The sequence below is a fragment of the Herpailurus yagouaroundi genome, unplaced genomic scaffold, assembly GCF_014898765.1.
Source record: "Herpailurus yagouaroundi ecotype Mexico unplaced genomic scaffold, PumYag 295, whole genome shotgun sequence".
Taxonomy (NCBI): domain Eukaryota; kingdom Metazoa; phylum Chordata; class Mammalia; order Carnivora; family Felidae; genus Herpailurus; species Herpailurus yagouaroundi.
Window position 1 is genome coordinate 1548437 of NW_024412512.1, and position 16740 is coordinate 1565176.

At 59.1% G+C, this 16740-nt stretch overlaps 1 protein-coding gene and 1 long non-coding RNA gene across 4 annotated transcripts; one reads left to right on the top strand and one right to left on the bottom strand.

Annotated features, from left to right (window-relative positions):
• Positions 1 to 3538: 3538 nt before the first annotated feature.
• SLC39A3 (solute carrier family 39 member 3) lies at positions 3539 to 13000 on the bottom strand. Of its 3 annotated transcripts, XM_040461901.1 has the most exons (4): positions 12511 to 12604; positions 11651 to 11768; positions 10698 to 11029; positions 3539 to 7643 (listed from the first exon to the last, which is right to left on the bottom strand). In XM_040461901.1, the coding sequence occupies exons 3-4, from the start codon at positions 10905 to 10907 to the stop codon at positions 6909 to 6911; spliced, it is 945 nt and encodes a 314-aa protein (XP_040317835.1). In that variant the 5' UTR covers positions 10908 to 11029; positions 11651 to 11768; positions 12511 to 12604; the 3' UTR covers positions 3539 to 6908. The 3 variants fall into 3 exon arrangements, with proteins under 3 accessions (XP_040317835.1, XP_040317836.1, XP_040317834.1); XM_040461902.1 differs by lacking the exons at positions 11651 to 11768; positions 12511 to 12604 and adding an exon at positions 12753 to 13000; XM_040461900.1 differs by lacking the exon at positions 11651 to 11768 and having other exon boundaries at positions 12511 to 12696.
• LOC121021498 (uncharacterized) lies at positions 11581 to 14315 on the top strand. The gene is made up of 3 exons (XR_005786557.1): positions 11581 to 11701; positions 13039 to 13176; positions 13950 to 14315. It is a non-coding gene; the product is annotated as an uncharacterized LOC121021498 (long non-coding RNA).
• Positions 14316 to 16740: the final 2425 nt, after the last annotated feature.

The window sequence follows — 16740 nt, forward strand, 5'->3', positions numbered from 1 at the left end:
CGCGCTAGGTCTGGGTCGGTGCCCCTAAGTGCAGCCCACCCAGGGGGAGATGGCAGCTGTAAGACCGGGGGCCCATTTGAATGGAGGGGTGAACAAAGGGGGCTTCGGAGCCGGGTTGGTGGCTTTGTTGTCGGAAACGTCTATCTTCCTCTGGTAGTTGTCGCTGGGAATAAATGTTTGCCTTTCTGAAGTGCCTGTGCATTCGGTGTCTGTGTGTCCGGTTTAAGGCAACAAGACAGCTCCTGAAAAACAGGACGGAGGGCAGAGGTTCGTCTTGGAGACTGGACTGTCAGGTGCAGCAGCCGGGCTAAGGGGGGGCATGACAGCCCCAGGCTCCAAAAAGCCCGTTAGAGGAAGGTGCCCCTTGATGGGAAGGTCGACACCAAGGTCCCACGAGAAGGGACTCTCTGGGGCCAGAACAGTGGGAGGGTAAATGGTGTTTGATAGGTGGTGAGCTCCCCATCATGAGGTGTGTGAGCAGATGCTCGGCTGGAGCCTACAGGCCCCTCGGGCTTTTGGCTTCTGGATCCTCACTGACTCATCGTCTCCATGGCTCTGACTGAGGTGGATGCTTCCTGCTCCCCTTGGAAACGTGGCCACTGTTTCACCGTCCCTCAGAGCCACCTGGCTCCCACAGAGGCTGGGCTGAGGTTCGTCCTGCTTCTGGGGCTCAGAGGCCCCCATTTCTCCCCGATCCAGACCCTCCAGACCCTCATCTGCAGGCCTCTCTCACCTGCCTCCTTCCTGGTCTCCCAGGATCACCCCTCCAACCCTCCTTCCTCCCGGGCATTGAATGCCCAGCTTCCAACAAGGGCCTCTAATACTCTAATGCTGCCTGTGGCTCCCTTCGCCAGCTTCTCAGCCTGGCGTCCAAGTTCCTCTGAGGCCCGGCCTGAGCGCTCCTCCTGGCCCCTGGGGGCTGCTTGGAGCTGTCCCCCGGGGACACTTCCCTCCTGTCCTGTTGGGGCACCTCAGAGCGTGATCTGGCCCCAGCCCCTCATCTTGGGGTGCCCTCAACCAGAGATGAAGACGGCCCGGTCGGCAGATAGGTAAGAACTTTTGGTCTGGGTTGCCATGTCCCAGCCAAGCGCCCCTCTGAGCCTCAGTTTCCTCATCTGCGAATGAAGATCACTGTTGTCTCTCAGGGCTGCAGGGAGTGATCCGGATGACGTCTGCCTACGTGGGGCTGCCAGGCACATGGGTACCCCGCGGCGACAGCCCCGCTCCCTTCCACTCCAGTGGCCTGCCTGCCGTGGTCTCCTGAGCGACCGGCCCACACTGGGCTTGGGCCTCCAGCCTCTGGCCAGCTCTCCGGCTCCTCCAGGTGCCTGCCCAGGCCAGGGCAGGCTGACTCATGCGTAGGAGCGTGGGCGCAGCCAGCAGCTCCACTCTGTGGCTATTTATAGCTCCCAGGCCAGGCTCTTGGCCTTGTGAGCTGGGGGAGGACAGGCCCGAGTCCCCTCCCTGCCTCTCCCCAGGGCATGGGGGCCCAAATCGCCATCGGAGCACCCCAAACTAGGATAGCCGTGACCCTTGCCTACGGCCGGCCGGGGGGCCCTGGCCTTTGTGAGCGTGGGTATGTGCTGGCAAGAGGCCGGCTGGGGCTGGAACTCGAGTCCCTCCAGCTCTGAAGCTGCCACCCAGACTTCTTGCTGTCCCTGGCTGGCCATCCCTGTCCTGCAGAAGCCCTCTCCGCTGCAATGGACAAGCGTTCACCTGCAAAGTCCCAGCGCCTGGCCTGGCCTGGCAGCCCGTGGGAATTGTCCCTGTCCCAATGCTCATCCCCTCCTCCCCCCCCGCCCCCCACTCCCGGTGGTACCGTGGGGGGAGGAAGGTGGCTGAGATGCATTCTCTGGCTCTGTGCTCCCAGGATTAATGCAATTAGGTGGGCAAAGCAGAGGCTGAGTGTCACACAGCCTCTAACAGATGCAGTTTGCCCCACAAAGGCTTTTTTGTTTGTTTTTTTTTTTAAGTTTGGTGTCAACATTTGAAAAGAAGAAAATCATTTGTCAAAACTCAGTTTGCCTTGAAAAATGAATGGGCTGGCCCTCCCGAGCCCAAATTCCTGCCAGTCAGTCTCTGCAGGAGCTAGACCCCAGCCCCGTCTGAAAGAGGATGGCTCCTCACCAAAGCCACCTGGCGGGCCAGTGCAGGCAGCCCGGGGTTCCTCCCCAAGTATGGGGTCACTGAAGTCTTTGCACTGGCAGAATAAGGCCCTGTGATGCCAGGGTGGCTGTGGTCAGTCAGAAAAAAGGGCCACGACTCCCAGAGACCTCATGGCCTTGGCACAGCCTGCCCCCCCCCCCCCCCCCCCCCACTGGAAAAGTTCTTTCCCCAACTTCTTGGGACTCGAGTGGCTCGTAGAGATTTCCTCCCGGACCATGTTGCTAACATTGTTTCCATTGTCCTTGTCTCTCTCCCTTCGCTTTGCTTTTTCTGTCATTGTCACCTGATACTGCACTGCACGTGGGTGTCATCTGTCCCCTCACTAGGTGAGCTGCTATGCGTCCCAGGGTGGTGGGCCTCACCCTTGGGTGAGTCTGCTCCCAGGGGACACGGGGCCGTGTCTGGGAACATCTGTAGTCGCCACAATTGGGGTACTCCTGGCATCACGTGGGCTGGGGCTGGGGATGCTGCTCCCTCCCTCCCCCCCCCCCCGCCCCTGCACAGTGCCCAGGACAGTCCTGTGTCGGCAGTTCTGGGGGAGAGAGCCCAGAGGGCAATGGATTCCAAACGTGTCCCCAGACCAGCATAACCGGGGGGCTTGGCAGAGATGCAAGTCCGGCAGCCCCACCCCGCAGCCAGAATGCTGCTCCCACCCTACACTGGGCAAGACCGTCCCAAATGTCTATGGTGCCGAGATGGAGACAGTGTTCTAGGCCATCAGCCCAAGGGGTCAGAGGGAGGCCCAGCCGGTCCCTTGAGGGAGAGGCCCCACCAGCTGTGGAGCAGTTTACTTTGGTCATGCCTCCCGTGCGCTGCAGAAGTGGGAGCTCTGAACTGCCCATCTGTCCAGCCAGGGTGGGCAGCCCGCGATCACAGCCCGCAGTCGGGACACCGCAGCCAGCCAGGTCAACGGTCCCTGCCCCGGGAGCTACAGAGGCCTCTGGGGTGACAGGACACGGAAGGGCTTCTCCCTGCTTCGGCCTAGTGTGGCTTCAGCACCTGACCGCCCGGAGAACAGTTCCAGGGTCCTCTGGAATGACACCCGTGCCCTATAGTGGACCCCTCTCCGCCTGCAGGAGGCGCTGGGAAGGTCAGAAAGGTTGGTCACTGGCTTTGTCCACAAGCTGGTGCATGGTTCAGGGCGGGCGCAGGCTGGGCCAGGTGGGACGCGTGCCTCCCTCTTCCTGACAGGGCCGAGGGTCCAGAGCTAGTGGCCAGGGGAGGTCTGACACCATCCGTGGAGGCACCATCCCATCCACTGCCTGTCTTGGGGGCTGGAAAGACACTGGCTGGGAACCGGTGCTGCCCGTCCCCGCCCCACACTAATAACTTCTGCACCAGAGACGCAAACAGCAGACAACAGAAGCCTTGACACGCTACTATTAAGGTTGATTCAATCCACGAGGCCTGGGTGCCGCCTCGTAATTTCCTCCTGTCTCCAGATGAGGGAGGGGAATCTGGGTGACTCCATCCAGCTGTCGCCTGTGCCGTGAGCCCCTACGCACAGCAGACCTCAGAGGGCTGAGGGTGAGGCCAGGGACTTCCTGGCGGAGGCAAACGCTCCAGTGGGCTTGGCCGACGACCGGAGCCCGGTTGGAGGTAACTCTCCTCCTGGCAGAGCTCTGAATGACGCCCCCAGCCCAGGGCACCCCCCCAATCCTGCCCATCCAGGAACCTGCCGGGTCAGGGCCAATCAGGTGGCCGGGGGCGGCCCCGACCCTGCCAAGTCCACGCAGACAAGGTTGGTGCCCGGTGCTCTGAGCTGAGGCTGCGGTTATTTACGACAGAAAGCAGGGTGTGCGGTCTGGGCACTCACGTCCACGCCGCGACGGCAGCGCCTCCGGTCCCGGCCGAGTGTGCTACGCTGTCAGCAGGTGTGCGCCTCCCTCTTTTGCACACGCACACAGGATCTCACGGCTAACTGGCCTCTACACACAACTCACCATCACTTCCCGTGACTCAAAGCAGCATCTCTCCCTGTCTGCACCAAGGACATTCAGCCCAGTGGGGGCATCCTCTGCGGGGGTGTCCAGGGCACTGTGGGGGCTGAGTGGCACCCCGGCCCCACCCACTGGGTGCCAGGACACCCCCATGTGGCAAACATAGATGTCCCCAGACACTGCCTGGTGCGCCCTAGGGGGTCACCCCCTTACTGAGAAAGACCCCCAGGAGGCAGGAATCTCCACCGACCTTCCCTCAATATGACAAATTGCATAGCGATGGCCTTTTGCGGCTGACGTCCAGTCTCGTAGGGGGGGCTGATCCTGGGCCAGGTGGTGAGCAATCCAGTCTTGTTCAAGACAAAGCTCCTGTCAGCAAGTGGCAGTGCTCTTGTGTTAGAGCTGGTGGGGGGACAGGGCCACCAGGGGCCAGGGAAGCTCAGGAGTGAGTGCTGCTTCTCCGGGGCCTCCGTCAGAGGGCAAAACAGCCACTCTTCCGACCTTGACGTGGGGACGGTCTGTTCCTCACCCCACGCGGGGAAAGCTGACCAAAGCTAAGACACTGTCACCCCTCACGGCTGGCCGACCGTGGCAGCTTCCATAAGCAGGTCCCAGGGCTGATCCTGGCTCCGCTGACCACAGAAGACAGGAGGGGTGGCCGGGAGTGGCCTTGGGGGGCTGCTGTGGCAGTCTGTGTCCGCTCTTCCCACATAGCCCCCTCACACTTCTCGGGGCTCCGGGGTCCTTGAAGCAGCTTTGCTGGGGCTGGTGGGACCATAGGGAGAGCACGTCAGCCAGGAGTGGCCATGGCCCAGCAGATGGAGAGGGTTAGGATGCTGGGGACCAGGGTGGCTGGCCTGGGGCCCACAGAGGGACACCCGGGTCTTTCCACACCCCAAGGTTCCTGGCTGGCGTGACGGTGCCCTTCCTGGGTTGGCTGGTCAAGAAGCTGGCTCAGGGTGAGGGGGACAACATGGCCTTGGGGACCTCCATGGGCTCGGCGGGGGGACATGGGCAGTCAGGCTGTGGTGTCCCCAGGGCCACTCCATGGAGCTGATGGCTGGCAGGAGGGGAGACCCTGTTGTGTGTGTGCTTTCGGCAGTGATGGGGGATACAAAGCTGAGACCCCGGAGCAACTTCCTCGGTCCAGGTGAAGGTGGGCTACAGAACCTGGTGGCTCCACAGACACCCGCCTCCCCACCCCTGGGGAGAAGGCCAAATGGGTGGAAACTTCCAGTTCCGGGGTGGGGTGACGTGTGGCAGCAGAGGCTGCCAACACTGGGTTTAGGCCACCGTGGAAAGGAGGGTGGAGGCCCCGATCCCCATGGCGGTCATCGTCCCAGCACAGGGACAGGGCGGGCCGTGTGGGGTTCAGAGATGGGGCCCCAGAAGAAAAGAAGTTTCTAGCAATGGGACAGTTCACATGACAAGGTGGGGGCAGGGAGAGCACAAGTGGGGGGGCTCGGACACACATCCCCACTCCCCCCGCCTCTTGTGACAAAACTCAAGGGGGCCAGGGCCATGGCACAGGTGTCCCCTCGGGCCTTGTGCTGGGAGGGGCTGAGCGGTGGCAGCAGGCAGCCCCTGGGGTGCGGGCGCGCCCACCCACCCACCCACCCTTGGGCAGGCAGTTCACGTCCCGGGGCAGAAGGGGCCTGTGCTTGCCAGGGCTTAATCTGCTGAGCGGTGGGGCGGGGGTGGGGGGGTGGGGGGGGTAGGGCTGCCGGCCGTGAGGGGCGCAGGGTGGAGATCCAGGGTCCTGGGAAGGCGCGCTCCAGGGCCCGCGTGCCTGCAGCTGAGTGGCCAAGTGAGGAGGCCCGAGTGCCCGTGACGGAGCTTGGGAGGCTGAGGCCACCAGCACCCGGCCTGGCCACGGGCCCGCCCTCCCTCAAGTAGCACCTCTGGTGGCTTCAAGCCAGACACGTGGAATCCGCTGGGAAAGGCTGTCATCCCTGACTCCGTTCCCAGAGGCACGGCTCTGGGCTTCTGAGACAACAGGTTGCCACGGAGCCGACGCCCAGGGTTGGCACCAGCCCCACACTCACCCGAGGCAGGTGCTGGCTTCATGTGTCTGTGCGTCGGGCAAGGTGAATGGCGTGTGGCCCTGCCCCCATAGCCCACGGAAGTCTGTCTCACTCCAGGGACAGGACTGACAACCAACCAACCACGCTGGCCCCCGGCCCCACCTGCGCATCTCTCGGGTCCATGGGCCTCTGTTCCCTTAAAGGACCCACACGCTCACCTGGCCCACCAAGGGTGTGTGGGAGGGGGCACGCAGGAAGGCAGGGAGGAGGGGAGTCCTGAGGTGCCCAGGACCCTGCCCGTCTCCCAGGAGGCACGGCGTCAGGTGGCAGGAGTTAGAGCTGCCCTGTGATCCCTGGTCAGACGCTCCAGGCTGGCGGGCTCCTCTGTTAGGAACAGAGCCAGCTGGGAGCAGAGGACGCAAGTCTCAAGCCTCCGACTGGGCTCAGCGGCTCAGATAGGCCATATTCCTGTCCTGTACACAGGTGGGAGTGTGCGGGGGAGGGGAGGGTCCCAGCCCGACCCCCTCTGGGTGCCCGGGCCCCAGCGCCTGTGCGAGTCCTCAGATCCCGATGCCAGAGGACGACATGGCCACACAGCTTTGGTAAGTAATTATAAGAGCAGTATTTTTAAAAGTGGTCGCGGTGCCTCGGGCTCGGGGCATAGGATCTGGGGCGCAGCCCCTCCATGCACAGGCGGAAGCCCGGGGCCTGAGCGCCCCCGCCTGGGGGACGGGGGGCTGGGGGACCGCCTGTGTCCGGCGGGCGGGCGGTGGGCAGTTCACCACTTGAGGAAGACCATGCCGGCCAGGACAGCGTAACCCAGCACCAGGAAGAGGACTTTGAGCAGACGGTCACTGTTCTCCTCCAGCTCCTTTGCCAGGATCTCAAAGAAGGTGACGAAGAGGAACGTGCCGCCCGCCAGGCCCTGCAGCAGCACCGAGGCCACGCTACTGGGCACACCCTGTGCGCTCTCGATGCCCAGGCCGATGCCGATGCCCAGGGGAATCATGGCGCTCACGGTGACGGCCAGCTTGGCCGCGTCCCTCAGGGCCATGGAGCACCTGGCCATGCTGATGCCCAGGGCCACAGCCACCAGCGTCTCGTGGACGGCCACCCCCACGAACAGGCTCACCACCTTCTCGCCATCCTCCTGCAGGCCCAGGGCCAGGCCCTCGAAGATGGAGTGCGCCGACAGGGCAAACACCAGGCTGAGGAGCCTCAGCGGGCTAGAGCGCGACAGCTCCTGGACGCTGAGCCCGTGTGCGTGCGGGTGGGGCTCCGCGTAGAGTGCATGGCCCCGCGTGCCCCCCATGAAGGGGCTCTCGTACTCCGAGTCGCTGCCAGCGTCCGAGCCGGCGTTGAAGGTCTCCAGATCGATGAAGGACGGCTTCTCCTTGCGGAACGTCAGGATGAGCTGCTCCAGGAAGACGGTCATGAAGAAGCCCAGCATCACGATGGTCTCGGCCAGCGGGTAGTCGGTGCTGATGTGCCCAAGACTCAGAACCTTCTGGAGCTGGAGCGGAGGATGTGTGAGGGAGGAGAAGGGGGAGAGGGGTTCAGAGGCGGGAGGCCTGGACACTCGCCACCAACACAACAGGGTTTCCAGATCTCACTGATCAGCTAGCAAAGCACAGAAGCCCCCCGTTCACACAAGAGGCTAAAAACGGGGGAAGGTGGACTCACCCTTTGGTGGATTTGGAAAAAACAGCAACAACAACATAAAAATAACCCTATTACAAAGGGGGTTGTGAGGCTTTACGTGACATCTACTAAATCGGCCCAATAACGTTAATTGTGCTGCCGCGGGCTGAACCGTGGTCCCTAAAGATACGTGCACGTGGAACCTCAGAACGTGACCTTCTCTGGAAGAAGGGTCTTTGCAGATGTAATTAAGGTGCTCCCGGTGGAGAGATTCATATCTTAAAGGTTCCCAGCCCGCAGAATCTCCACACTAACCCTACTTGGAGAGAGGCGATTCAGTGACAGTGAGGCTGTTAGGGTGGGCCCTGAGCCGACAGGACTGGAGTCCTTACAGGAACAGGAAAGACACGGGACCACCACATGAAGAGGCAGGAAGGAGAGAGGCCTGCGAGGGACCCAGGCCTGCCGGCATCTTGGTCTCGGACTTCCAGCCTCCCCACTGACCAAGAGTAAATGCTCATGGTTTGAGCTGTGGCACACGGCTACGGCAGCCCCAGGAAACTCACGCATCAGGATCTTGAGACGAGATCATCCTAAATCAGGGCGGGCTCTAAGTCCAGCAACAGTGTCCTTAGGAGACACAAAAGGAAAGGACACACAGAGACACGGGGAGATGGGCATGAGACTGGGGTGATGTACCTACAAGTCAAGGAATGCCAAGGATTGCCAACAAACCTCCAGAAGCAGGGAAAGGGCACAGGACAGATTCTCCCTCACGGTCTCAGAAGGACCCAGCCCTGCTGACACGGTGATCTCAGCCTTCTGGCCTCCATCACGGTCACAGCAACTGGCCTTTGCAGCCCTGGGGCCTGCGTGGGGTTTGCTTGCACAAGGCACCCCGACCTCCTGGGTGGACAAGCTGGGAACGAGGGAGACTCCTCAGACATCCACCTGCACCCCCGCAGATGCCTCGAGCTGGCCCCGTCCAGTAGAGCTTTCCAGTGACAGAAAGGCTTTCTGTCTGTGCTGATACCGATACGGAAGTCACTAGCCGCGCGTGGCCCATGTGGACCTCAGGCGTGGCTGGTGCGGCCAAGGACGGGCATGTTGAACCGTGTTTCATTTTAAGTCACTGAAACGTGACTAGACAGGCCTACAAACAGGCTGCCACTCCTCACAGCTGGGTCGGGTGGCCCCTGCTCACGAGGGTGTGTGTGCACTCCACGCTGGTCCGGCCTGGGGGCTGCAGGCTGAGCTGTCGGCCGTCTGGACCGCGCCCCCTCCACTTTCACTCACGGCTGCACAATGCTCACGTGCACACGCAATTCCCGAGGGCTCCACCTGAGCCAGGCGCTCCAAACTATGCTCGTGGCACCCCTTTCTTTTCTGTCACAGCCTTCGTGACAGCCCGGGGAACACACACACACACACACACACACATACTGGGGGCTATCCTGCCCCAGGGCACACCTGCAAGGTCTGAGGACATTTTGGTCGTCACGACTTGCGACGGGTAGTGCTGGCATTGGGGCCAGGTCATTCTCTGTCCGGGGGCCGTTCTGGGCACCAGAGGGAGGTGGGAGAGGGTGTTGAACAGCATCCCTGGCCCCACCCACCTGATGCCAGGAGCTCCGCCAGTCGTGATGACCTCGGATGTCTCCAGACATCATCCAGTAACCCTGGGGGTAGGACGCCCAGGTGAGACCCCCTGACCCAGTGACCTGCCATCACTCAGTGTCCCCTGGCGGGAGAGTCGTCCCCCACAGGGGAACCCCCACTACCGCAGAGGCCGTGTTTTGTAGAGAAGCCGCTTCATTCATTTGCCAAACATCTCACAGAGGCCTGCGTGTGCTACACCTGGGGAGACACCAGCACGTGGGGAGCACTAACCCCCCACCCCAGGGATGAACACGGATCAGATCAGATCGAGGAAGACAAGGCAGACGCAAAAGCCACAGTGTGCAGCACTGCTCTCTGCAGGGTGACCGTGCCAGCTGAGGCTGGCCAGGGGCCGCAGGGGAGGGACCTGGCCCGCCAAGGCTCAGGTGCGGGCAGGCATGCGGCATGCAGTGGCTCTGGGAGGACCATGGAAGGGCCACATGCACCATCACAGCAGTCTGGGCCTGAGGACTCTGAGATTTTATCCCCCCTGGACGCTGACTGTGTGAGTCTCCCACACTGTGAACAAAGGAGCACGAGGTTAGCAGCGGAAGGCCACAGAAACGTGTCAACTCGCAGCTCTGGACGCCCAAGAGGCAGGCACCGGCTGTGGCCTGCTGATGAAACATGCGGCAGTGTTGGGGAGGCCCACGTGGCCAGGGCCTGAGGGCCATCCTCTGCCAGCAGCCGGGGAGAAAGTAGGCCCCTGGGTCTGACAACCGGGAAGGGCTGAACTTGCCTTACCACCACATGAACTCAGAAACCGACCCGTCTCCTCAAACCTTTAGGTGAGAACACAGCCCACGGATACCCGGAACGCTGTCTGAGAGAGCCCGGAGCAGGGGACCCAGCTACGTGGTGTCCAGACTCCAGCCCCACAAAAATTGTGATAATAAACACGTATCCGGTTAAGATGCTAAGTCTGTTGTGACTTGTTAGGCAGCAGCAGCTAACTGATACAGGTGTTGAAGAGAGGCCCAAACTGCCAGCTTCAGGACAAAGTGTATGGTAGCCATGGTGGGCAGTCTGCTCAGGTAGCAACGGGTGAGCTCGCCAGCGGGGAACCCTGTGTCTAGTTCAAACCCCCTGTTTACCAGACAAGGCCCAGAGAAGAGAAGCAAGCAATGCGCGGTCACACAGCAAATCCATTTCCTGTCACTCTTACAGTGTCAAGGCTCCACCCAGCTTGGTGGCTTTAGTGAAAAAACGTCAGTGACCCTTGGCCATAAGGTGCCAAGGGCGGCGCCTACCCCCGGGGACCCCTTACCTTTTCCCTCACGGCGGGCAGGAGGGCATTGAAGCACGTGGCCAGAAAGACCCCGCCTCCAAAGGTGTTGCAGAGCGAGAGGATCTTTTTTGAGCGATTGGCCTTCTCAAAATCCGTCTCGATGATCTTCACCGGGAGCAGGGAGCCAAGCAGCATGAAGAAGAACACGCCCACCATGCAGAGGACTTTGGCCACCAACAACTTCATCATGGTGGTGGTCCAGGCTGCTCCGGTCACCGCAGGGCCAAACCATGTGTGGGTGCACACTCCCGTCCCACGATGTGCTACTGGGCCCAGCCACGTGGCTGGGGGCTCATGCCTCGGGACATCCGCTGTGAACGCCAGGGGCAACCGCGTCAGCTGTTGGATCACCTGCCCAGCTCTAGTGACCAAGCCCATCACCCCCAGGACCTTGCTCCATTCCAGGCCTGGCCCGCATCCCTGCCTTCCGCAGGAGTATCCACGGCTGCACTGTCCGGTATGGGAGCCACTGGCCACGTGCGTCTATTTAAGCTAAGGAGAAATGAATGAAAGGCAAAATTCGGCTCCTCGGTCACACCAGTCATACTGCAAGTGTCCAATAGCCACACAAGTGCCGTTGCCACCATACCGGACAGCACAGACGGAGAACATCTCCATTGCTGCAGAATGTTCTATCGGGTGGTGCTGCTCCACTGGTTTCCCACTGCCCGTACGTGAAACCAAGCACCATACCCTGTACAGAAGGCCCTGCACCATCGGCTTCGCTCACCCCACATGGGCTTTTGTGGGCCTTGAATATGCCTAGCCCGTTCCTGCCTCAGGGCCTTTGTATGGGTTGTTCTCTTGTCCTGGAACATATCTTCCCCCTGACCTCCTGATGATGTCTTGTCTTTTAGGTCACTGCCTCCGGGATGCCTTGGAAGGGCCTCCCCTGGCGGACCTGTGCCCTAAACTGTATGCCTTGTACCCACCGCGAGTCCTGGTGCAGAACAGATGCTCAGTAACCACTGGCAAGCAAACAGGTGAGCTGAATGAAGCACGTGGACCTCTTTACAGGACTCCACGAACCCAAGTGGTGCAGATATCGCCCTGGACTCGAAAGCGTCACTGTTAGTACGAGGGCCCTTGGCTGCTCCTCTGTCCCTTGGTTTCCTCCTAACCTCCCAGCTCTCACTGCCCACACCCCACTTCACTGAGGTCTTCAGGTCTCAGCTCGGATGCCACCGGATGGAGGGGCCTCTCCCTCCCCTTCCCTGGCGTGAAGTTCTGGCATTATTTGTTCTACGGGAAACTGCATAACTCAGAGTCCCTGAATGCGCTCCCTTGCTCAGGGCTGCAAGCTCCGAGCGAGCTGAGAGCCTGTCTTGCTGGAGGCGGGCCCCCCAGCAGCACCCAGTGCACAGGCAGGTCGATGGCGGGCATCGCGTAAATCCCTGCCGGGTGTCCAGATGCCCCGGTCTGTGCAGTGCGGGTGGGGAGGGGGGCTGTGCGCTCTCAACCCGGGGGCTGATGGGGGTGGGACCAGGACAGCACAGGCGCATTCATTCATTCACTCACTACACACCGAGCGTCTCTTGTGTGCCCGCGCTGCAGCGGGGGCCCCGGGGAGGGCGAGGCCGAGAGGGCTCCGCCCGGGAGGGAGCAACTCGCGCTCTGCCCGGGGGACTCGAAAGCTAATTACTACAGACAGACCTCGCCGATCGGGGGGGAAACCAGCCTCGGGGCCGCAGCCGGGCCTCCGCTAACGGGCGGCCGAGCCGGCCAGACCCCGAAACGCCTGCCCTGGCACCCAGCCCCAGGCCCCCGGTCCCCGGCCCCTGTCCGCACGCACCTCCGCCGGGCCCTCGCCCGCCCGCCGGCGCCTCCCGCCGCTCAACCGCCGCGCGGTCTCGACCCCACAAGCCGTGCTCCTGTCCAGCCCCGGCTCCGCGCGCGGCTGCCCACGCCCCGCCCACGCCGCTGCTCATTGGCTACCCCGAGCGCCACGGGCCGAGTGCATCGTGTCCATTAGCCGCTGTGGTTGCCACTCATCCTGTGGACCCCCCCCCCCGCCACCCCCGCCACCTCTCCTACCGGCATGGGAAAGTAGTTTCCTGTTTCTGAGCGGTAGGTACAGCCAGCAGGTGCCTCCGGCGGGAAACTCCAGCCCTAGAAGAATGGTTCCGGTACGACTTGGCTGCCAGAGCTGTCCAGGGGTGCCCGGTGCTGAATCCCGCTCTAGGGAGGTTTGGCCATTGATGGGAAACCATTTGCTACGGGAGACTGTCTCTCCCTGAGCGTCCACGACGCTGGTGTCCTTCCCTTCAATTTAAGACGCAGATTCATCTGTGTCCACATCCCTGCCTTCTATGTGTTCCAGGGCCTCTTGTAGAAGAACATCTGTGAACAAACCAAGATCCGCCACCCTCCCCACACCCCGCCAACTTTGGAGCTTACATTCTAGGAGGACACAGAAAATAATCAGTAAACATAGTAAGTAATGGAATTATGTCGGAAGGTAACAAGTGCCCTGGGATAAAAGAGCCAATGAGGAGCTATCAAAAGTGCTGGGTATGGGTTGCTATTTTATTTATTTTTTATTTTTTTTCAACGTTTTTACTTATTTTTGGGACAGAGAGAGACAGAGCATGAACGGGGGAGGGGCAGAGAGAGAGGGAGACACAGAATCGGAAACAGGCTCCAGGCTCCGAGCCATCAGCCCAGAGCCTGACGCGGGGCTTGAACTCACGGACCGTGAGATCAAGACCTGGCTGAAGTCAGACGCTTAACCGACTGCGCCACCCAGGCGCCCCTGGGTTGCTATTTTAAGTAAGATGCTTAATGTTTGAGCAAAGGCGAACATGGAGAAGTTAGTCCAGCGGGTATATGGAGGCAGACCATCGCACACATAAGGGACTGAGAATACGGAGGCCCTGGCGGGTCTGTGCAAGAATGCCAGTGTGGCCAAAGCACAGGATAAGAGGACATGGGTCACAAGAGGCCTTGGAGGGAAATAAGGAGCAGTTGCAGTTTTGGTCAGAGACGTGACAGATCCAGCATCTTTTAACACAATCATTTGGTTATTGTATCAATGCTGCTGATAGTTTTTAGACAGAGAGAAGATAATACTTTTTTAAAAAGCTTGTTTCACTGCCCTATAAAAACAACCAGAGTTATGTGCTCACTTCGGCAGCACATATACTAAAACAAGAATTTAAAAAATTTTAAAAAGCAATAAGAGTTATAAAAGAGAAGACTGTATTCATTTGTTTACTAAAGTCTTGTTGTCAGCATACTATGAGCCAGGCATGGAGAGAGCTGCTAAGAATAAAGCACAGAGTGCCACGGTGTGGATGGACCCAGAGGACACTGTGTGCAGTGACAGAAGACAGACACAGAAGGTATGTCCTGTGTGACTCCACGCACAGGGGGTCCCTAGAGGAATCCCATCCAGAGCACTGGTGGGATCCAGTGCTGGGACAAAGAGCGGGGAGTCAGTGTTTCATGGGGACAGAGTCTCAGTTTGGGGAGATGGAAAGTTCTGGAGACAGATGGTGGGAGTGGCTGCATGACAGTGTGAGTGTTGCCTGATGCTGCTGAACTGTGCCCTTAAGAGTGGTTAAAATGGTACATTTAATTTTATGTATATCTCACAACTAAAAAATTTTAAATTTCTTTTTTAAATGTTTGTTTATCTTGAGAAAGAGATAGAGTGTGAGCGGGGGAGGAGCAGAGAGAGAAGGAGACTGAAAACCCCAAACAGGCTCTGCATTGACAGCTCAAACGAGGGGCAAAACCTCACAAACTGTGAGGTCATGACCCGAGCCAAAGAGTCAGATGCTCACCTGAGCCACCCAGGCACCCCCCCCCAAATTTTCCATTAATGGAGTATAAAACGAACCCTAGGTCCTCACAGTTCACAGTCTAGTGAGAGAGACAAATATAAATGAATTAATAGCACACCACGATGGACAGATTTCTAAGATGGCTCCACATGATCTCGACATCCTAGTACCCATGCCTTTGTGCGATTCCCTCCTTGACTCTGGGCTGCCCCTGGGGACTTGATTCTAACAGAATATGGCAGACGAATGGGATGTCACTTCCCTGACTGGGTTACAAAACACCGACTTCTGTCCTCCTAGCACAACTCCATTGCCTTTTCGGCTTGTATGCCTTTGCGAAGCAAGCTGAGATGCTGGAGAGGCCCGCGCTGCAAGGGGCTGAGGATGACCGCCAGCCAACCGTCACCTTCAGTGCAAGAGCCTGTTAAATTACTGGATCCTGCCAACATCATGATCATGGAAGGGGGTCCTGTCTCAGTCATGCCTTCCGATGACCGCTGCTCAGTGGGCACCTTGATTATAGACTTTGAGAGACCCTGAAGCTGAGGCCCCATCTAAGCTGCACCTGGATTCCTAATCCACAAAAACTATGGGATAACAAATGTTGCTGTTTCAAAGCCACTAAGTTGGGGGGGGGGTAGTTTGTTAGGCAGAAAGTAACTAGGTAATGCACATACGTAACGGAAAAACTACCAACTGTACTAAATGCCCTGAAGAGGGGGGCCTGGGTGGTTCAGTCGGTTAACCATCTGACTTCAGCTCAGGTCGTGATCTCACAGTTCATGGGTTCAAGCCCCGCGTTGGGTTCTGTGCTGACAGCTCAGAGTCTGGAACCTGCTTCAGATTCTGTGTGTCCCTCTCTCTCTGCCCCTCCCCCACTTGCCCTCTCTCTCCTAAAAAAAAAAAAAAAAAAAAAAAAAGCCCTGAAGAGAAAGAGTTTTGTGTGCAAACTAACCAAGTCCACTGTGGGTGTGTGTGTATGTGTGTGTGGAATGTAGGGCAGCAGAGGACAGTTGGTATAAACATAGATAAGAACTTGCTGTATTTGAGGGACTGGGAAGTTGGGCTGTTGTATCATTGCCTGCCCAAGTGGATACATAAAATTATGGGGGCACCTGCGTGGCTCAATTAAGTGTTTCACTTCTGCTCAGGTCATGATCTCACCATTCATGAGTTTGAGTCCCATGTCGGGCTCTGTGCTGACAGCTCAGAGCCTGGAAACTGCTTCAGATTTTGTGTCTCCCTCTCTGCTCCTTCCCCACCCACCCCCTCAAAAAGAAACGTTAAAAGATTAACTATCATACCGTTATGCTCTAAGAAAATCTGCCCACCTCAAGTCATATTCTAAATTTTCTTCTATGATCTTTATAATTTTGCCTTTTAAAAAAATTCTGTTTTACACACATTCAAAAACAGGCCACACTAACCCATGGCAATCAACACTAAGGCAGCGTTACCCTTGGGGGATGTGAGGGGAGATGGCTGGGTTCTGCTCTTGGCCCCGGTGCTGATGACAAGGGCATGCTCCCTGCAGGAGAATTCATCGGGCTGTTTGCTCATGATGTGTGCACTTATGTGCATGTGTTACACATGCTTCCAACAGCCACAAGCCGAGCAGAATCTGTGGTTCCATTCTCCGACCTGGGCACAGAAGGGATCTGTATCTCCCACCCTACACTGTACCAGGCACCCCAGGACGGCGGCCTTGTCATGGCACAGCGCCCAGCAGAAAGTCCGTGGCTATGAGGATTTACAATCCTGAAAGGGAACCAGGTCTGAAAGCACAGCTCTGACCCCTAGGGCCATGGCAGTTTCTAGCCTCCTGCCCAGGTGGTTTCAAAAACGGACGTAGCCTCGTTCTTTCTGTCCAGAGGCCGCGCGCCAGCCCTGGGATGGAGGCACGCGGGAGGCCGCGGTGCCGGTGCGCCACCTGGTGGCCCGAGCGTCTCACCCACGAGAGTCCCTTTGAAATCATTGCTTTTCAAGAGGGAGAGGAGGTGGAGGGGTGCTGGGAAAGCCAGCTCAGTTTGGGGTTTTCAAGTCACCCAGGTTGGCGCGCACAGTTTGTACTGCAGACTTACAGGAGCCCTCTAGAGCCAGCAAACAGACTGGTTTCGTGGGGGCCAACTGTTCAGGACAAGTTTACGTAGGGCCCACCAGGTGCTGGCAATACCGACGGTCGTCCTCTGGGGGGGGGGTGCCGGGCACTGCGGGGGGGCTGGTTGACATCCCTGGCC

Bases quoted from the DNA above. Each gene is read 5' to 3' on its own strand.
- SLC39A3 (XM_040461900.1), bottom strand. From the start codon at position 12,646: ATGAGCAGCGGCGTGGGCGGGGCGTGGGCAGCCGCGCGCGGAGCCGGG. The intron at 11,030-12,510 runs GTGCGTGCGGAC...TGGCGTTCACAG, and splicing joins CGGGCGAGGGCCCGGCGGAG to CGGATGTCCCGAGGCATGAG. The intron at 7,644-10,697 runs GTAAGGGGTCCC...CCTCCGCTCCAG, and splicing joins TGCCCGCCGTGAGGGAAAAG to CTCCAGAAGGTTCTGAGTCT.